Raw genomic sequence first — 22,190 nt, forward strand, 5'->3', positions numbered from 1 at the left:
CTCAACGCATCCTGAAAAGGAGGACAGCAGTCTGTGTCTCTTTTGGTTTACAGAAACCCTTCAAAGACCCTTCGTCATCCAGCGGAGGAAAACAGAGAATCAATTTCTATTCAGGGCAGCAGAATGCTTCTGGAGCTGCGTTTGTCACAATCTACAACACGATCTCAGGCTAAGCGTGATGACGGTGTGTGTTCCTCCAGAGGCGGACTGTGAATGGCACACGGAAATACGGTGGCCTTTCGCCCGCAGCCTGCGTCATTCTGTGGGCGTGTGATGATGTGGACTGTCACATGTCACACGTCTGTCAAAGCACGATTTATATCACAGTTAATAAGCCTAATAGTATAACTGATAGACACACGTATGCTTTATAAAAAGCCTCGTAGCTCAGTCAAAACTGATTGATGCGATGCATACGAATAGTTGAATGAAATAAGAACCGTAAATAAACGTGCATCAGAGAGCACGTCAGCGGTGTGAGCCGCACACTGCAGAACGTTATTTAAAGACACCTGACTTCCAAATCAATTGGCCAATCCTCATTAAATTACTAGATTATGTTCACATGACATCCCTTAAAGTACCCTAATTTTTTCATAATATTTGAATATTAGGGGGCGCTACAATCAATCCCTCAATATATGACTTTTTTGCATTATTTGGTCACGTTTTGGGGGGTTGTTAAACAGTTAACTCCTCCTAGAGCTTAAACCCGATTCATTCCAAACTAGGCCAGTATAGTCTTGAGACGTTTGTCTTCAAACATCTTTGAAAGATTTTAAAAATATTAAAGTTTGTGCGTTCTCCGGACCGGCAAAGAAACGCCATTCGCCATTAACATGTAAGATGATGTAACTCGGCCATACATTATCCAATCTGCTCCATATTCCTCGTATGTCATCACATAATGACCCTGAAGACATCCATATGCTAATTTAAAATTCTAGCAGCTCGGAAACCCGCGAGTAAATGTCAGTCGTCTCCACCGCCGCACTCAGAGGACGTCAACAACGCCAGAGTGCCACCGCTACCTTCAGGACTCATTGACGTGATTGTGGAATGAAAAGAAGCCTCTCTTCAGCACCAGTTGATCTCTGCTTTGTGGGTGGATGCATTTGTTCCGGTAAAGTTTGACTGTATCCTACCCTCACGCCTGGAACACGCCATTTCACTTCCACAGCCTCCGTAATGTGTCACAGAGGAGGAATATTGGCCACCGTAATGGAGTAAAAACGCATCCCGCTTTCTTGAGCTTCTGTTAATATGAAATACTTAAGCCTGTCAGCCTACAGGTCCGTGGTAATTGAACTGCTTCATTTTGTATTCAGCAAACTAGCTTCTACCAGCATTGGCTATTTTAGCCGCTATTTGCAAAGAAATAAGCAATTTGGTCTCCCTCACTTTGTATAGATATGTGCCGCAATGGCAGCTCTTTCTGTCCTCCTCCTTTACGTTGTTGACAGCTGCCTCAGACAGCGGCATCTGATATTATGGCGTGAAGAGTTTCGCTGTGAATAAAAAGGGCGAGCGCGACTCGGAGAAGTGTCTCAGCTGCCGCTAACGGAGCGGCTCTCTCCCAGGACGAACGGGGCTTTTGACAAATGCTGTTACGCCTTCTGATGTCTGGCAGGTCACGTGACCCGCCACCTGCCTTTGAGGCACAGAGGGGTTTGTTTTTCAGGTTGGTGCTTAGCATTCAGACCTGGGTACCTGCCTGCTGTAGCAGCGAGAGAGAGAGAGTGTTGCAATAAATCTATGGAACAAATCCATCAAAAACAGATCCAGAGAATTATTGTAGAGAATTAGACTTCAAGTGTGTTTTAGCCCACACAGTCTGTAAATAACTAATAATAAATATGCCTATTACTACTTATGCATTAGCTTTTATTATGTATGTATTGACAGCTTGACTGTAAGCTTTATAGAGACACGCCACAATGATTGTTTCAGTATTATTCTACGACACACGTAAATGCGCTCAAATTGAATGGAAATAAACAAGTTTATTTTCGCAACGTTTTTACTCGCTTTTGTATAAGTTGTAAATGAAATAAAGGCCACCTGTTTTTTCCCCAAGTAGCCTCTATAATGAGGGTGTCCATGAACATAAATGCAGTTAGTCTATTTTGTCCTCAAATATTTCCAGAATATTTGTCAAACACTGAAGACGAGTCTTTGCTGACCGGGCCTGATACACGAGGCAGATTGAATATAAATGCATCACAGATGGCAGCTTGTTGATCAGAACTGTTTTATTGGAATCCAAAAATTCATAAAATAATCATAATAGTTGGTGGATTGACTTAACCCTTGTGTTGCCTTCGGGTCAATTTGACCCGATTAAATATTACACCCTCCTGTCACCTTCGGGTCAATATGACCCGATTCAATGTTTAACCCTCCTGTTACCTTTATATTTATTAACATATTTTACCCTTGAGGTCAATATGACCCCAGCTATTAAAATCTCCAGAAAATTATTAGAATTAATATTGTTTTCCAAGTTTAAGTGTGAGGTACTTTATGTTTGTTTGTTGACTCCCGAAAGAACACCGGCATTAAACATTGAATCGGGTCGACAGGAGGGTTAAATATTGAATCGGGTCAAAATGACCCGAAGGCAACACAAGGGTTAAGTGCGTAATCAGCTGTTTGGCCGGCAGCTGGCGCTCGTGCGGGTGGCCTCGCCACTCAGAACGAGCCATGCAGAGCAGCGGGGGGGGGTGTGTGGCAAAGGCCTGGAGATCTGGACTCACCCAAACTGACGTGAACTAAAGCTACATTCGCCGGAAAGAAAGTAGTTTGCATCCCTGGTTGTAAAATGTATATCCTTAGCTTTAAAAATGTTGGTGAGATCATTTAAAGATGTCACTTTGGGCTCGAGAAAAACAAAAAGACAGACATTTTAGAGCATATCTTTAACACCTGGTGGTCACGCCTGTGTCGAGGACTTGCACTCCCATCGCTATGAGAATCTAGTCCCAACACCACGGTACTGAACCCATTCTGAGGTGATGTTATTTATTTATCTTCCTTTCAAGTATTTTGTGCTGCATTTCTTTCACAAATCAGTTTGTTTTTACATATATATGTTTTAAATAGTTGCTTCTACATTGTAGGTCAACGGAATAAAAGACACATTGAGGTGCCACTTCTAATGATACTCACGAGAATGTAATCTCAAGTGTGCCTTCACACGTCCTCACCAGACAAATACATCTCAGAGATAGTGCCAGCGACGCACGAGCAGAAAGTGTGTCCACATGACAGTAAATGGCTCTCGGCAGTGAAGGCACTCAATCTAACGGCGCGGCTCCGATTTGCAACGAAGCCTGTTCCTGCTCAAGAGCTCAGGCAGAACTGTCTGAGGGTCACAGCGTGCTGTGGATAACTGCTCCGGGTTACTTGATCCTGGTCACGCTGACAGCCAGTGTGACAGCGGAGGAGTTTCTGCGTCGGGAGAATTGAGTCACACGCGTCTGACAAACTACTTTGAGTGCTTGATAACAGTCGAGAGGATCAACGCGAGGAAGTGAAAGCCTACCAGAGTTGCAGTCGTCTCCCGCAAAGCCATCCTGGCACACGCAGAATCCCTCCTTGCAGACTCCCTTCTCGCTGCAGTTGTTGGCGCAGTAGACCAGCGAGCAGTCCTGCCCCACGTAGCCGGGCCGGCACCGGCACGTCCCGTTGCCGCACAGCCCCTGGTCCGAGCAGTCGTTGAGACACCTCCCGACCGTGCAGTCTTCACCGGTGAAGGACTCTTCGCACACGCACTCCCCGTCGATGCAGAGCCCGCGACCCGAGCAGTCCGAGGGGCACCGCGGCTGCGAGCAGTTGTCGCCTCCGAAGTCGCGGTCGCACGCGCACTCCCCGTCCACGCACACGCCCTGGCCGGAGCAGCCGTCCGGGCAGTGGGGATCGGAGCAGTTTTTGCCGGCCCAACCTTCCTCGCAGATGCAGCCGCAAAGGTCGAAGCTGAAGCTGCCGTGGCCGTTGCAGCCTGGGACAAAGTCCAAATGACCTGGGTAGGAAGAAAAAAAAGAAGCGGTTTCGGTCATTATGTGGCAAAAGAGACGCTCGATTTAAAAGAGGACGATGCAATAAAACCTGGAGGGATAGTTCGGCTTCGGAGGGGTATCACTTGTACTAATTTTAATATACACTTAGACATGGACACTTCCAATCCGCTTTATGTCCGCATGAGGACAATCAAGACAACATTGCAAACGCTTTGTGCACTTCCATCTCGGCAGCGTCCTCTCCAGATGATCATTTCACCCTCATTCTGATTCACATCGTGACTGTGGGAGATAATCATATTCCCACTGACGAGATGGAGCATTTTCAGAGGATATTTGAATGGGGTGATGGTGTCAATAGAGCAGATCCTTGAACCATAATATAGCCTATAACTGTATCCATTCCCGTCCCTTCATATTATAACGGCAGCATCTCCTGAATAGTGAACAAAATCTGTCGCAGTAGCAGTGGCTCCTCCACACCTCTTAGACCGAGACTGCTGCGTGTTCGCCCTCCAGCATTATCATTCTGCCGCCGTCTGTCTCCTCTTCATTCACAGTACAAACAGGTTATTTTCCTCATCTTTTACTCTCTTAAACCTTCTGTTCTTTTTCTTTTTTCTCACATATGAGGCTGACTCTGTTTTGAATGAGTGTCTTGCAGCTGTTTGTATCTTTCCATTCAAAAGCTTAATGGTTGACACCAGAAGGTCATTTTGTGGAAACAAAGAACTAGATATTCCAGCTTTCTCCGTACACGTTGTTGTTTTTCTGTTTAGCAGCACTCACCCATGGCAGAGCTCTCCCCACAGCACCCAGACCCACACTGAGCTCTGAGCAGGGACACCTCTCTCTCCAGCATCTCCACCCTGCTGACAAGCTGCTGGATGGTGGTGGTTGGTGGACAGCCGCATGCAGCTTTTGGGATGTTGATACGGTGAGTGAATGTTACCTGAAGAAGAAGAAGAAGAAGAAGAAGAAGAAGAAGAAGAAGAAGAAGGAGAAGAATAACAAGAAGACAAAGACGAAGAAGATAAAGAAGACGAAGAAGACGAAGAAAAAGACGAAGAAGACAAAGAAGACGAAGAAGAAGAAGACAAAGAAGAAGAAGAAAAAGATGAAGATGAAGACAAAAAAGAAGAAGAAGACAAAGACGAAGACGAAGAAGACAAAGAAGAAGAAGAAGACAAAGAAGAACAAGAACAAGAAGAAGAAGAAGAAGAAGAAGAAGAAGAAGAAGAAGAAGAAGAGCAGTTTGGTTAAGAGGTGTGTTTTGCCCTCTTAGGTCATTATGAGGTAATAATGGAACAATACTGATGGTGTTAACTCTAAAGTGATACTTTACCCAAATGTTTTTTTAACCCTTGTGTTGCCTTCGGGTCAATTTGACCCGATTCAATGTTTCACCCTCCTGTCGCCTTCGGGTCAATATGACCCGATTCAATGTTTAACCCTCCTGTTACCTTTATATTTACTAACATATTTTACCCTTGAGGTCAATATGACCCCAGCTATTAAAATCTCCAGAAAATTATTAGAATTAATATTGTTTTCCAAGTTTAAGTGTGAGGTACTTTATGTTTGTTTGTTGACTCCCGAAAGAACACCGACATTAAACATTGAATCGGGTCAAATTGACCCGAAGGCGACAGGAGGGTTAAATATTGAATCAGGTCAAAATGACCCGAAGGCAACACAAGGGTTAAGCCTTGTAGGTTTGAAAAGTGGCAACAATAAGAAGTTATTGTTTTTTCCGGCAGGGAGAACTGAGGGCAGCGTCGGTTTTTATGGTGTAATACTAAATATACTAATGTCCATAGAAGGTATTATTACATCATCAACGTTCGGCCGCTCTAATGAGCGCAAACCAGTGCAGCAGCTTAACAGGGTCATGTGTGAGACTTCAGTGGAGGTGATACACTGTGTCTAAGATAAGAATATAACTGGAAGATTAGCATATTGATTGACATTAAAGGGGGGGGGGGGGTTATGGCTAGTTTGTGATTCTCCTCGTTATTCAAGACATATTTTGGAGAACTCTGACACACGGTGCATCAGTGGTCTGACCATATTCGATGAAGGTTTTAATGTTGTACGTTTTTCCATCTTGAAAACTGGTCTATTAATTGTTCTAGACCACAAGTCTCTGTTGCCTGCACTCAAAAGATTCAGCATTTAGTTTTTGTTCTGGTTGAAGTTACACTTTAATTACTTCTGAGCGAAACAACATATCAGCATGAATATCAGTATGTAACCGACTGTGTGTGGTGAAACAGATGTTATCCTTTAAATGACACTGTTGTTGTCATTTCTCTGCAAAATCACTCGCAAAAAGTCTCTTCCAACTCTTGTGTCATCCTAATATCTCGAAAGTAAATATTGCTCTAACACACACCTGGCTGTCTGCATCCAGCGTCTGCTCCGTGTATTCGGTTGGTCCCCTGGGATCCATCGGTCCCTCCACAGAAGGTCTGGACAACCACGCACGAGAACCTTTGAATGAAAAAGAATAGGTTCTTAAAAGTGTCTAAAAAAACCCACCTGTTTGTGTGTCTCTATGTGAAGGAGAGGAGTCTCCAGGGCAATAGGTGAGATGACTGCAGCGAGTTTAAACCCGAGCACTGGATCGATGAGGAGCCCTCACCATCCCCTGGGGCCGGCGGTGCGGAGGCGTCCAGCTCGACGGAGCACAATGACTCCAAGGGCACGTTGATGTTGTAGACGTGGTTAAAGACCACGGGTTGCTCCCGCAGGCTCTCGTTGGCTGAGGGATCGGAGGGGGGCTGATCCCCCCCCGGGGTCTGTCGCCTCACTCTGGTGGTACGAACCAGCTGGTTGTCCCCTGATGGAGCAGCATGAGCGGCGCCCTGGAGAGAGAGACAATGGGAAAGGAAAAACACAGCGCGCCATTCAGTCTCGGGGTTCGGTGTTTTGTCCTTCATATCTTGTGTTTGCAGAAGACGACAGAGCGGGGGACTGAGATACCGACCCGGGGAGGACAGCAACCCAAGATGACATGAACACACGCTGTCAGACAGACTTTCTCACTTTTTTTTACATTCAAATTTTGGGTCATTTGCAAAAGATCTGGTTCAGTATTTAAGATTCTGCTTTCTTTTCATCCGGCAGAAAGCACATGTCAGTTCTCAGATTGAATGAAGCAAGTTTTAAGGCAGAGTTCTGTTTTCATAACATCTTTTAGAATGAGACATTTCTAAAGAAAATGTATTTCTAATGTTTTTATCTCTGCAAGGTATAATTGCAAAACCCATTCACTATACAGCTATTTCTTTGTAAAATAATTTAGCAACACAGGGCTCTCAAGTGTCACGCATTTCGGTCTTAAGTCACGCACTCCCGCCACACATCGTATTTCTCACGCTGAAAAAAACTCTCGGCTATTTAATGTTTTAATGTGCCGCAGCGCGCCAACATGAGCTGCCCTCACCGTGGAGAAATCAAGCGCTCCCCTGCAGTTCTGCTGTGAGGAGCCACTTATCAGCCAATCAAAAAAAGAAATGGGCTACACAATAGCCAATCAGAAAAAACCTGTATCTGTTGTATCTGGGTAAAATTTAATCCAGCAACCAATGAAAATAAAGCATCCTGGAATTGCGCGCGACTGACTGATATCCGAAAATTTCGTTCTGGGGGGGGAGGTGATGGAAATGTCACTCTTGCCTGTCTTCAAAACTTGAGAGCCCTGGCAACACAAACTAGGAAAAGCAGGTCTGGGAAGATGTGGACGTTTTGAAGAGATCTGCATTGCGCCGGAGTAAGAACACTGCTCTGCACTTAAAGGTTTGGAGGAGGTGTGTCTCTTTTGGGAATTTCTAAAGCTAAAAGACACAAGTACAAGTGTAAGGGATTGATGAGAGTCTGTGTTAATCCACTCAAATGTTAGCATGTCTGCTAAAGTAGCTTCCTACTAACCACGCATCACTTCCAATCTACATTGGGTTACCGGTGCAAGTCCTGGATGCTGTTAGCATTTCAGCTAACGTTAGCAGGTCACTATTTGGGGAAGCGCACACCTCCACATCCAATATTTCTCCAGTTTTAAATGCATTTGCCAGAAAATACTCATAAGTCCTGATCGTAGAAGCCTCTTGTAACTTCAAAAATAAAACAACAACAAAAACTATGAGAGCAGCCAAGTCATAATATCAGAGTAAAATAACTATAATAAGAAGAATTTGTAATCTTACCTTTTATCTTCTCATACTCTGAATAGTAAGTAACTCTATACGACAAGACGGTACAGGAGCAATGCTGTGTCCTGCTTTCCAAGTCCTCAGAGCTCATGAATTGGTAATGTTGGAGATTTTTTGCCCTTTCAAATGCAGCTTTGTTCTCACGCTCTGTACGTAGCCATGAAGTGTAACATAAGATGAGATCATCTTTTATTAGACCCGCAGTGGGGAAACTTACAGGGTTAAAGCAGCAGAGGGTAAATAACTCCTTTTTTTCCAAGACTATTCTTGAAACAATAGTTGGAAGCTAGAGACAAACTTCTCAACCAACTAACGGGGCCACATTTAGCTTCATTAGCTCGGTCACCGGGTAAGTGCGGCTGTTGATCATTTATCCGACAACATGGACGGTCCCTGGATAGAAAGGCGTAACCTGCCCTTGTCTCCCTCTGTCTGACAGCAGGGAATATTCATTGCTGAGAAATTTTGAGCGGGAAAATCGTCCACAGCCGAATTCACATGTGCATAACAATGCAAGAACGGAAAGCTTGACAGACGTAGCAACGCGAACTCTGGAAAGTGGGGCTTGGTGATCAATCAACTGTAACACTGTGTGCTCGGTCCCTTAGAACAAATAAGAAAAAGGTTTGCTTGGTAGGAGCAGTGCACAGGGAAACAACACCACAGCAAATCACCACTTGTCTCTGATACGCACACTGGTCAGTGTGGATTGGTGCACGAGTCAAGTGATTAACGTGGCTGCCAAAAAAGAATAGATTGAAAATAAATAATTTACATGATGGGGGGGGGGAAAAGGGCAGCTAAGGGAAACAATATTGTTCTGTACCGAACACATTTTACCTGGAGAGCAAGGAACAGAGCACAAGCAAGGATCCAGACTGCTGTGGGCACAGTGGCCCTGCGATGCGGTGGGACCAGCGGCATGCTGGGAAGAAACCTCACCACCCTTGTGCTATCACACCTGCGGACAAAGGAGAGGAAGAAAACAGGTGGGAGGAGAGAAAACGCCATCAGAGGTGTTGTTTGTGTGTTTGCCTTAAAAAACACATAAAGTAGCTGATCCACTGGAGTCGTGAGGTGTGACAACACGGACACATATAAGTGTGTGTGTGTGTGTGGAGGTGTGTTTTCAGTCCCACTGCTTTCTGTATTCTCTGTAAATGGGAAATAAATATCTTTGATCTGAAGGGAAATAATTGTCTTTAGAAAAGAAGAAAAAAGATAAACGGCTCAAGGGATTGTGGAGCGTATTTCTCCGTGGAAATACAAATATTTGATATTTCCACTTGGGAGGAGTAAATAAATATTTCTCAGGAGTTGATGGATGGATTTCGGTGGAGAAATGGTTTGAGTGATGTCGCCGTAATCCCCTCCCCATTGAACGTGAAAGTGAGAACAAGGACACGCTGAAATAAAAGACTGACGTTGATCCTCCGAGCCGACAGCCACGCATCAGCACAGCGAAAACGAAGCTGAGCTGAGGGCTGCGGCTATTTGACGTCATCGAGTGGTGCCACCATCAGTAGCCGAATCAAACATCTCACTCCAGCTGCAGAGATCCATCAGCAAAGTGTGTTGACAGATGGTTTATTGAAAGTAGCAGAACAGGAGTGAACCTCCATGTCGGTGGGTTCACGTGTCACAGCAGAACATTGGAGCATTACTCCCCCGAGACTTAACATGTTCATTTATGAACGGGCGGGCAGAAGACGGCTCAGATGGGACAAAACAAATCTCACAAATGCGCCTCCTTCATCAGCACAACGCATCTCTTGTTGGCGAGGCGGGCGACTGCTCTCGGCTAGTTTCTTTTATGAGGGCCAGATGGAAGTCGTCTTCTTCTCACACCTAACTGCCTCTGCCTTCTTTTTTGATCGTTTGGAGTGGAAACGGGAACAAAACATCTGTGTATCTACGCATGAATGAGCACAAAAAAGAGTTTGTGTGAGTCAGGCGTCCTTTTTAAGTTTGTCTCATTGAGGCAAAATAAAATGTGTGTTGTTGGGTTTCTTTTGGTTTCTTTAAAAAAAAAAAATGAAGCATAGTCTCACTGTTCACTCAGACACTCTTCACGTCCCAGATCTTTGGTACCCGCCTGAACTTCAAGGCAAAGTGGAACAACCTCTGTGTACAAAGTCGTGATGAACAGAACCACTCACAGAAAGGATGTCGACACATCCAGAACATCGTGAAAGTCCCCCCCCCCCGGAGCATGCTGCTGACACGACACGAGCCGTTTAACTGGCGAATTCACCAAACGAATGAGGAGCACGCCGATGATGAAGGAGAAAGCCAAATGAAACCATCTCGTCCCCTCGGCCAGCTCCGGTCGCGGGCTTAAAACACGTGGCGATGATTTATGGCGCTGCACGGACGCGACGCTCACTTCCTGGAGCAGGCATGATGGAAAACAGCTCCCGGATCAACCGTTGCCACGGGAGATGCACCGATGTGGAAGCCAAGGCTGATACGATGTTTAGAATAAGAATATTGCCAAAAGCACATGCCGATATATTTGTTGTGTATTTTAGTTTTCTTATTATTTATCCCCCTTCTGTGCCAGGGGAACAATGAAATCTTCATCACAAAAATAACTTTTTTTTATGTATTCAGCCCTTTATTAGACTTTATTAGTCTTGTAATGAGCACAAATCCAATCATATGAATGTATGAACAAATAACCTGAATATGACCTTCTTTCACATTATTTTTGGGGAAAACAGAATAGCTCGAAAGGGCACCTCGCAGTGTCTATACAACACCTTTTAATGAAGCATCAAGAAAATGTGAAGAAGATTTTTGAAAAGAAAATATAAATGAAAACATTTATCTTTCACCTCTTAGTTTTGTACACGGGACACAATGTTTTTGTGTTTCCATTAAGCGCAAACTTTCAGTCATGAGCATGAGGCTCGACGAAAGAAGAATAATCCCACAGTGCACCACCGCCTTTGAATATTAACGATAAAAGGAGAGCAAAAAAAAGTCGCTGGCGGCCTGCGACTAAGTAAGATGCAAGATAAGCAACACTCGTCCGAGATGTGAGCCTCGGCGCGGAGCAAAGTTCTTCCGGCTGCTGCCCGCAGCAAATGTCATCCAACTTGCTGAGAGGGCGATGGCGGTGAGGATGGCGGTAAACAAGGCGAGGCCAATGTTCAGCCGATCAATCGGTTCAGCGGTGGTTTCCATAATGTTGTGTCTCACTAGAGTCCAACCAATTCTGTGTTTGAGGCCAATAAAATACACTGACAATGAATCAGTCGACTTTAAAAAAAAACACATTCTTTCTAAAGGATCGTGGGATGAACTGCAGTCGATCGCTGGACACGCAGCGCTTTATTTTCCTGGACACTTTATCCTGCTGGAAATTCACTTTGGTCACTGCTCTTTGTATATGTTATGTTTTCTCGGTATATTTAGTATTTTAGTATTAGTATTTAGTATTGTTATTGTGTTTTGTGTTTTATTTCTATCTTTTATTAATGCTCTAATGTGCACCTGATGCTGTGATCCTGAAATGTCCCCACTGTGGGACTAATAAAGGAATATTTAATCTATCTAATCTAAAGATCTAATCCAATAATTAATTTATAGACCGTTAAGTGACAATGACAATTGTGTTCTTTTTTTGTTTTGGGCTACCAGAGCAAAAGTGGGCCTGGGCTAGTAGTGTGGCTAGCTCCGGTGCTAAGCCCCTCCCCTTTAATCAGCAGGTAGCGCGACCTTGTTGGGGTCCTGAGGAGTTCCCCGTGGCTGCGGACCCTCAGACGGGGAGCGGGGGTCTCCTGCTGTGCGCATGCTGCACATGGCAGCTGGCGGTAAACGATGGAACGGCGTATCGTGACCGTTGGGCAGCTTGTTAGCACGTCGACCACAGCAGCCACCGTGGCTACGATCGAGTCGGTAAGCGGGTAATGGTCTGTTCACAAGCGTCGGCTGTTGGTCAGAACAATAAAAGCTTGGAGAACACTTTCAAGGTTTATATGCATCAAATAATTTCATGAAAAGAACAATGTTTGTTGGTGCAGGGAAAACATAAATGTCTTTTTTTTTACCTTGAATAATCTACGTTGTGCATTTTGACAATAAATGAATACAAACATTTACACCCATAAATAAATGAGCTGCGACAGGCTCACCATTACATCCCAGTTCATCACATTCTGAAGCTTCTTCTCTACGACCAAGGAGCGGAGGTAAAAATAGAGGTGTGCTTTTATCAATTCATAAAATGTGCATCAACTACAACACTGTGTCAAACATTTGTATTCAGAAATGATAATGAATAAATTTAAATAAATTCTGACACACTAACACATCTTTTTACACACACAAGCAGACACACACACATAAGCACCATACTCTGCAGACTGACTTGACCTCCTAATTGTCTCTAAAATGAACATTACTGCTTTATATTCAACATATTATATATAATAAATACAAATAAGAGTACGCTTTTTCCAATTAATAACAGCAACGAGAGACAACAAACGGCGAGACGTATTTGTAAAACGTCAAATACAAACGTAACCGGGGGAGAAATACGTTTCAGTCAAACGTAATTACATATCCAGTTTTAGTTCTGCGGGATCGTCATTTTCGTGATACAGGGTTGAACAATAGATGCATCGTGAGATCGGAGGTGTCATGCAACCTTCTTATCTCACCATAGACAAAAGAGAAGTCTTGCTTTGAGGCATAATGCGTTTAACGCCTACCAAATATAAATCCATTGCTTTAACACAACCCTATACTTATTTTACGCTGACATTGACACAAGTTTGAAGGAGTTTCCAATTCACGGGTTAAAGTTTACTCAGTGGGTCCCGGTGCAGGCGGATGCCCGCGAGCATTTCACGGCCCAACGAGAGGAGGGTTTTCATAAAGGCTCAATTAGGGACAGACCCACTCATTCATAGAGAAGAGAATCAACCCGCTGCAGGCACTAAAAACTGCCTTCACTCACTCACTTTTTATTCTCCAGCAGAAAGAACACACACGAGCACATTATCCAACACACCGCCGAGTGCACCGGTACACGCAAATCCAGTACCGCTGCATTCTCAGTCATATCCACGAATACACGCACACTTCTAGAAGCACATCATCACTCTGTCATGTATCAAGTGTTTTTAGCCCTTCGTTTTCATACCTCCACCTACCGTGATGGTAATTAGATCTGTCAGCAATCCTCCTCTCAATCGAGAGACAAGTGTGAGAACTGGTAATCTGCATGGGCAAAGTGAGTGTGTACCTGTATGTGTGTTGCCACTTATTCACAGCTAAATGTTGTGTCTGTCGGAGAACGCTCTGAAACAATCACGTTATGTATTTTCTTGAGATGAATCGGAGGAGTTCACCCCCCGTGGGGCCGAAATGAAACCGCCGGTTCCAATTATAATAAAAGCCATCAGGACACTTAATGCCGCGTCACAGAGGAGCGGGTACACATAATCCTTCTGTACGAAAAGAGGCCACGTGACTGTAAAAAATGAACCCATAAAAAAAATTAAAAAGTGCTAAAAAGTTGAGTGTAAAAAGGAAAGAAAAGACTTTGATTTCGTCGGTAACTTTTTTCATCTTTGTTAGATTACATTTGTGTCTGAGGGGAGCTTTTGATAATTTTGTCTTGAATCTTTGACAATATCTTTCTCTTTCATCCCGTTGTGGTTTACGGGCAGGAGAGTGGATATCAAAAGAGAATTGAGTTTAAAAATACACAGTGCAATATAGTAAGACAATCTGTGTGCGCGGTTCAAAAGGAGCTGTGGACCCAGATGTGCTGCTGGTGCTCAGAGCTAAATGACAAATAATATCTTTGCTTTTATAGTAAAGAAAAAATAATAAAGGAAGAATGAGAGAAATGTTTTTAAAATGAAATGTGGTAAATTCTGTTAATGATATTTTCAATCTCTAAATAATCAATACATGTATAAATTAGTTTGAAGATATTTTAATCTAGAATTCTAAAGTCTATCTTTTATGTAAATACATAGTTATTAAGGAAAGTGCTCAGCGTCTCCACAGATCCTGGCTTAACAAAGTAAATGACAGATATTAAGAGAAACAGCTTGCTGGGAACATTAGCTATTCGAAAGACAATTAAACTACTCAGCGTTTTCCTGAGGGAGAAAAAATAAACATTTAGAGAGCAATACCATTACAGTGTCTGATCTTTCACAAATAGCCCCCAAAGGTGCACGAACAGCCATTAGTGCTCACACTCGTGAACACAAAGCATGCCCCGTGTAATGTATCTGCTAACCGGGCGAAGAGAGCGGGAAACGTATTGTAGTGAGGACGAAGATATCCAGTTTGAGTTCATTGTCAAAGGAAGAAAAACATTTAGCGTGCATTTTTTGCATTTCTTTTTGTGGTTTTGACGTTTGTATGGAGGATATTGCTGCATTTCGTTGTCAACTCATTTTTATAAATCAACAAAAGAAAGGAGAACATGTTCCTGACCATTATTGTTGGATTCATGAAGCTAATCCACTGAACTAGTTTCCTGGAGTCGTCCCACCACCTGAACCGATCGTTTCATTTTCAACATTTGTGTGTTTTGAAGTTAAACCCCTAATGTAGCATGAGTAGACTTTACGTTTCACAATCACGGTTTTCCTTCAGAGCGTTTTTATGATATTGACGTTTCCAACTGCACTTGAAAGCAGCTGCAGGCATTACTCAGCAGCGAGACAAGAACCATTGAAGGACCGAGTGTTCTGGAAAAACACGAACAATTCCCTACAGAGTCGCTCCAACTACAATCTATGTATTCAGTTCTTACACAAACTCCCGCATAGTTGGGGTAAGCGCTTTTGTTTTGTTTTGTTATCCTCAGAGTTCGTTTTTTTTACTCACAAATGGAAACATTTAAAGAAAGTCCTTGAAGGTTTGTAGTTCACGGGAAACTTCTGAGGGGGCAGATCCAACTTACAACTTTAGTATTATACCCTTATGAGCCTCTGGAGAAGGCTAAAGGATGCATCATTTCCCTCAAGGATTGGAAAAAGGACAACATTATTGTGCCTAGCTCCATCAAAATGGCCTCAGGATAATACACCATTAGCAATGGATTATGCCACGCAGTCTGCTCTTTGGACTACAACTCATTTTACAAACTCCAACGACAAACACACACACACACACACACACACAGGTGTTACTGTGCTCCACCAGGAAGAACTATAGTCTATAATGGACCTCTTTGGCATGTTGGTACCTCACCACTGACCTGGACTGTGAGAAAAGACGGAGCAGGAAGGGTGTCCTGGAGGGTTCTTCCCTTTTTTTCCCCCGTCAAAGTTTTTCCTGATCTGATGTGAGGTCCTGGGACGGAGATGTCGATTGTAAAGCCCGCCGAGGCAAATTCGTGATCTGTGATATTGGGCTATACAAAATAAACTGAATTGAATTGTATTGATTCTAACCTTTAGTCTAGCAGCAGCTGGACCTCTTGACCCCGTCTGCATACTTCACATATTCAGCTGTCGTCACATCCTTCAGTGTTTAGAGAAGCGGGCATTTTTAATGAACTAACACAAGTGTGCTGTAAGGTCACCGCTGACTGTACGCCTCTCAAGGGAGAAACCACTCATTTGTTTATGCTATTCTAACCATTCACCAGCGTGAGTGTAATTCAATGCAGTTGGTGTAAAGCGTGAGGCGCAGACGTGGCTGCAGGTTCTACCAACGTCAGGCCCGGCTTTTAAAACCGGAAACGTTATCTCACTGAAGACGGCGCTTTCTTGCTCGTCGATAAGAGATGTTAAGACAAGGCCTGTCGCGATGAAATAATCCACCCTGCGGAGAGGATAAGGGATAAGCGGTATCCTTCCCGTTTTTATTTCCTTTAACGCTGTGGTTGTGTTTGGTTGCTATGACACGGAAATAAACACGACGTGCAGCGCCGACACTCTGAAGTACTTGGCACCAAAAAGTTAAATGAAGAAACAACGCGACCAGAGCGGTTGTGGCGTATGCTAGTCGTTGGCTAGAGTTTGTAATTAAGTTATATATAAGATGTTCTTTGGGTTTGCAGGGGTAAAAAAAAAAAGGCCAACAGTAAAACACAAGGCGTAATGGTGCTGGACAGCTTGTTCTCCGTTTTCACTGGAGGTGAGGAGAGGTGTCTTTCATGGCTCCTTGGGAGGAAGCAACACAAAGATGACAGCTTGTTATTACCACAACAGCATGAACAGCTGCTGGAAGCGCCGCTCATCCATAAGGATTCCCTCGCCGCGGTTGAGTGAAAGGACCCCCGTGGGAGTGCATTGTGCAGCGAGGCCAAGTGGAAGTCACCGTGGGTCGAGACTTCTCGTACCCACGAGCTTACTGTCAACACTCCTTGTACAGATTGCATTCAAGGCACCGTTGAAATGCTGCATAAGCATGTTGATATGATAAACAGACACATTATTAACCTTAAAAGTGTTAAAAGAGTTTGAATAAAAATGATTAGAGATATAATTTATAATGAACAAACCAGGACAAATGGCAATAGTGCGTTCAGGGGGAACCGGAAAGTAGAAGAAAAAGAGCATTCTGCAAAACAAGCAAGCCACTGGTTGCTTGTTTCCATTTTTTTTGGTTTCCATTTTCTTCCCTTCAAATGTTGGCCGTCTGGACCTTTGTGCCGATTCCCAACGCAGATCAATTGGCCCATCAGCGGTGACGTCTGTGATTGTGGGTTCCTCGAGTGCCATCATCCCGTCTACTTTCACAGAGGACCTCCGATCTGTCTTGATTCTGCTTTTACGGCTGACGTCCCCTCTCTCTCACAGCTGTGGACAACGGCATGTTTTGATGTCCCTATTCTTATATGTTAAAAAAAGATGGTTGCCACTGATGCCCACCAAAGACCAAGACTTGATAACAAATTTCTCAGAAGCGGTAGCCAACGGCAACCTGGTAACCCTCACGGCCGAGCCCCGCTCATCCACCCAGCCGCTGAATGCCTCCACTGCTCTCTGATCACCGCCTGCCTTTGAATACACGCGTGTGTGTGTGGATGTGTGTATCTGTGTGTTTCAGCAGTTAGGGAATCACAGGAGATTAACATCCCCATTGGATTAAGGAAGGGATATGCAGTGGAAAGCTTCATTAACTCTCACTGTAACTGTGTGTAGGTGTGTGTAGGTGTGTGTGTGTGTGTGCAGCTCTCTTCCCATGGCCACGGGGCTTTTTAGACTGTTGCCTCTCGACTAAGTGCTTGCTGTCTGCCCGGCAGACATATGTCTCAATCTGTGCATGTGGTCTCGTTCCTCTCCGCCGCCCATAAATCAGCCGGGGGAGCAGCAGCTCATCGCAACCGTCCCTCTACGACAGTAAAAATGTTTAATGAAGCGATCGCCTTCTGTAATCCAGCCGCGACGGTAATCTGCGGCGCCTCCCCAGCTGCCGCTCAGAGGCGCCGTGATCACGAGCGGTCGGCGCGAGGGACGGCGTCACGTGCCGCCTCGGTTTTGAGACGGGGTCCTTCCATCTGCTGGAGTCGTGCCGCCGCTCTGCAGCGTCACACCGCTGGGTCATTACGGGGAGTCAGGGGAGAGGAGAGCAGCCAAATAGACATCTATTTGCCGTACTCACACTTTCCCTCACACGTAATTTTATTCACCTCTTTCAGAAAATGACCTTCCGTCTTTTTTTATTTCCCGCTCTCATTTTTGATTAACTCCTTTTCCATCTTCTTTTATGTCTCTGACGGGCTTTTCATTTTCTCTTTTTCTTTCTCTCAGGATTTTCGTAATGCCTGAAAGTAATTTTTAAACCGGTTCTTCCACAGATGTGCTGCATAATGTCCTGATGAATGGTTAAATCAGTCTTACACAGTCAATAAACCTGAAACATCAAGACATCAACGGTCTATATGGACTATAATCTTGCTGTTTTAATGCGGGAAGCTTTTAGATATACATATATAAATCATACACGCTGTACATATATTACATAAACATCTTTTTTTAATTTTATTCTTTATATACTATTAAGCTATATATACAGTGATATTGTTTCACATATTTAGTTACCGAATAGAACATTACTTAATTCATAAGATTTACAAAGGCATTACAATTCTTAATCAATATTCACATGTTGTTGTTTTTTGCATTCACTCGGTTTGAACCCGGCATTTCTGCACAGTTGCAGGTAAAATAATAAGCCACACTAATGTTATCAGTGCTATACTATTTGACGAATTAGCCTGCAGTGGTGACTGTGGTGGATTGTTTCAGACTCATAACATCTAAACAATTAAATATCGACAAAGCGCTGTTAAAAAAAAAAAGAGAAAAACATGCACTGGATTACAAAAATTAATACATTGATTTCAATCCATATTTATTGGCTTTTAGTCTTTCAAAAACAAACCTTCGACTGTTGTCAAAAAGGTCCCTGGAGCCTCGAAAATAATAATAACAACAGTTAACAAGGGCTGCTGACCCGGAAACAGAGTGATTCAGTCTTATATATATATATATATATATATATATACCTACATGCCATCAGTACATTCCAAGTGCCCCACATACTTGGCCAATAGGAGGTGATTCTGGTATGTTCATCTGTGGCTGATTATTAAGCTGAAAACCACATACAGTACAGTAGAGATGGAAAGACGACATTTTTCTCTCCGATGTTCCACGCTGTCTTTCAGTCGGTTTCTGTGGCGGCAGCCCTTGTTAATGGCTCCTTACTCACCCTATGGAAGTAAAGCCATAACCTCCATTTGCACAGGTTAATGTGCAGCCACCTCAACACCAACACAAAACCAATACCAGGCCTTCGTGTGGGTGATCGCTCTCTCCCGTTCTTTTATTCTGTCTCCATCCTGCTTCCCTTTTAAATCTCGCTGTCTCTCTTTCTTTCTCCACCTTGTAAATTGGACTCTGGCACCATTACAATGCTTTTCTCATTATTCCCATCATTCTGATCAAATTGCCTTGTCTTTCGGGGCCGTTGGGCCCTGCTCATTGGCTGCTCCTGCACATGCCTTGTTCTCTTCCTCCGGCCGGTTCCAGAGCAAAGATGGGACCATGAAATGGATTCCAGTCTACGGCGAATAACACAACCTCAGGCCACCGATGACTGCCTGCTCCTTGCTGCACACGGAGGCCCATTTATCAAAGAAGATGTAAAAAGATGTTCACAGGGGGCAACGAGATAGCGTGCACCGAAGAAGTGCTCCACAGCGTTCAATCTTCAAAAAGCATCTTGGATTTCTCTTTTCTTCTAATTAAAGGACTACTTTCATACTTGTGTTTGTGCTAATTCAAAACTAGATCCCAGTTGGAGATGGAATAAAAGTAAACTAAAATACTCCTATAAATACATTGTCTCCCTGGGGGAGTTTAATGTTAGTTCTCTGCGCCGTGGCCATTTGTCCAAAGAATCAAAAACAAACATAAATCAAATTGTTTGCAAAAAGAAAGCATTGTCCATTCAGGATTCAGTTTTATTGATAATATATGCAATAAAACCAAATAACCAAAAGAACTCCTCACGCTGCCTTGGCGGCACTGGTAACAAAACATAGGCCTACCCAGGTGCATGCTGGTCCTGTATCTGACAACTAATACATATAACCACAGGTGCCCACGGCGTTACCCGATGAACAAACAAATGAACAACCACAAGTATATCTAGACAACAACAGCAAATAATTCAACTAAACTAAAAACTAACAACAACAAAAAGCTATCCTAATATATAAAAAAACCTAAATAAGGAAACAACTAGAATAATTAAAGAATACTACTTGTGAATAAAATAACTAAATACTCATATAAAATAAATAGCTCCTACACTCTGTATGTAGCTTAATTAGCACATTAGGTACAGTAGCATATGTTCTGATGCTTTTTACTTATTTTATTAACTTATTTTTGATGAGCTACATTAAATTGTGGGGTCGGTCCTTCATCTCATGATTTGGCCCGAGCTGCAAGATTACTGGTCTCATTACACATGTAAAACTAGAATGGGCACTCGGTAGAGCGCATACCTTCGCATATCACAAGATTGTGCATTGATTTATGAACATATGGTCATTAGTTGCATGCCAATTGGATAAAAATTGACCGTGCTATGGTAAAAAGAAGATTTTGACCTTTCCATGACCTTGACCTTTGACCCGATCGATCCCAAAATCTAATCAAATGGTCCCCGGATAATAACCAATCGTCCCACCAAATTTCATGCGATTCGGTTTAAAACTTTTTTTATTATGCGAATAACACGCATACAAATAAATAAATAAACTAGAACGGGCACTCGGTAGAGCGCATACCTTCGCATATCACAAGATTGGGCATTGAATTATGAACATTTTGGCATTAGTTGCATGCCAATTGGACAAAAATTTATCGTGCTATGGTAAAAAAAAAGATTTTGACCTTTCCATGACCTTGACCTTTGACCCGATTGATCCCAAAATCTAATCAAATGGTCCCCGGATTATAACCAATCATCCCACCAAATTCCATGTGATTCAAGAAGATTTGACCTGTTCATGACCTTTGACCTTGACCTTTGACCCGATCGATCCCAAAATCTAATCAACTGGTCCCCGGATAATAAACAATCATCCCACCAAATTTTATGCGATTCGGTTCAACACTTTTTGAGTTCTGCGAAAGATTTTGACCTGTTCATGACCTTTGACCTTGACCTTTGACCCGACCGATCGCAAAATCTAATCAACTGGTCCCCGGATAATAAACAATCATCCCACCAAATTTCATGCGATTCGGTTCAATACTTTTTGAGTTTTGCGAATAACACGCATACAAATAAATAAATAAATAAATAAATGAATAAATACACGGCGATCAAAACATAACCTTCCGGCATTTTCAATGCGAAGGTAATAAATACACAGCGATCAAAACATAACCTTCCGCATTTTCAATGCGAAGGTAATAAATAAATAAATGAATAAATAAATACACGGCGATCAAAACATAACCTTCCGCATTTTCAATGCGAAGGTAACAAAAGATATTAAAAGAGACCGAGCAAAGGAAGCATCCAGACAGACGGACTCACGAGAGGAAGAAAAGCACCAGAAAGTGGACGAGGGAGATTTAGACGAAGGGCACAGGAGACACAGATGGACAGATGAGAGACAGAGCGAGAGAGAGAGTGAAGGTAAAGCTTACATACATTTGAGTTCAACCAACTGTGAGTAAGGAGGGAAGGAATGGGGTCTCTCTCTCTCTGTCGCTCTCTCTCTCTGCCTCTCTCTCTCTCTCTCCTTTCTGTTGCAGCTGAATACCCACTGCTCTTCTATTCTACCCTGACACAATACGTGGCTTTTAGCGGACTCATTTTCCCTTCCAGAGCTGCCCGCTGCTTATTTTAGAACGGACAGAGAGAATAAAAATGTATAAGAGTAGAAAGTACTTGCAAACTAAATCAAAGGTTGCTTTGCATCTCAGGGATGCAATTTAAGCAAATGACAACACATGCAGAATGCACAAAACTAAAGACATGACATATTCTTTAGTATGTATGTTTTTTCGGTTTAAAACACATGTCCAAGGTTTGTAGAGCTCAGTGATATTTTGCGTCTCTCCTCTATGTGGAACTACCTGCATAGCACACGTCAAGCAGCCTGTCAGTGCCTGAGTGTGACAGTCCTCCACCTCCCTCTCCCTTAAGTCTCTTCCCCGATATCTTCTTGCTCAGGGATGACCTAAAATAACAAAAAAGGACTTCAAAAACCTCCTGCCTGTCAGCTCCTGAGCTGTTGTTGTCGGTTTGTCTCCACTTCCTCGCCAGCCATTTCTGTCCTTTAATCTTCCCGTTTCAAAGCCCTCTGCTTCCCGTGGGACCGCGGTGACAGAACGTTCTCCTGTACCTTTCATGTACAGTGGAAAGGTAGAGCGGGAAAACAAGTCGCCCTCCTCCCACCTGCGCTATCGGGTTTTTTTCCCCCTGTGATTTGGAGGTG

The 22,190-nt window shown here is 43.4% G+C and overlaps 1 protein-coding gene across 1 annotated transcript in view; it reads right to left on the bottom strand.

Annotated features, from left to right (window-relative positions):
* tnr (tenascin R (restrictin, janusin)) overlaps positions 1-22,190 on the bottom strand; it is a 179,705-nt gene that overhangs the window by 65,027 nt on the left and 92,488 nt on the right. Inside the window, exons 3-7 of the mRNA XM_056420767.1 lie at positions 9,074-9,194; positions 6,664-6,886; positions 6,415-6,512; positions 4,809-4,971; positions 3,545-4,021 (exon numbers count right to left, since the gene is read on the bottom strand). Coding sequence (XP_056276742.1) covers positions 3,545-4,021; positions 4,809-4,971; positions 6,415-6,512; positions 6,664-6,886; positions 9,074-9,157 — 1,045 coding nt within the window. The 5' untranslated portion in view covers positions 9,158-9,194. The remainder of the gene's footprint in view (positions 1-3,544; positions 4,022-4,808; positions 4,972-6,414; positions 6,513-6,663; positions 6,887-9,073; positions 9,195-22,190) is intronic.

Source organism: Pseudoliparis swirei, chromosome 8, assembly GCF_029220125.1.
Source record: "Pseudoliparis swirei isolate HS2019 ecotype Mariana Trench chromosome 8, NWPU_hadal_v1, whole genome shotgun sequence".
In the NCBI taxonomy this organism is placed as follows: Eukaryota; Metazoa; Chordata; class Actinopteri; order Perciformes; family Liparidae; genus Pseudoliparis; species Pseudoliparis swirei.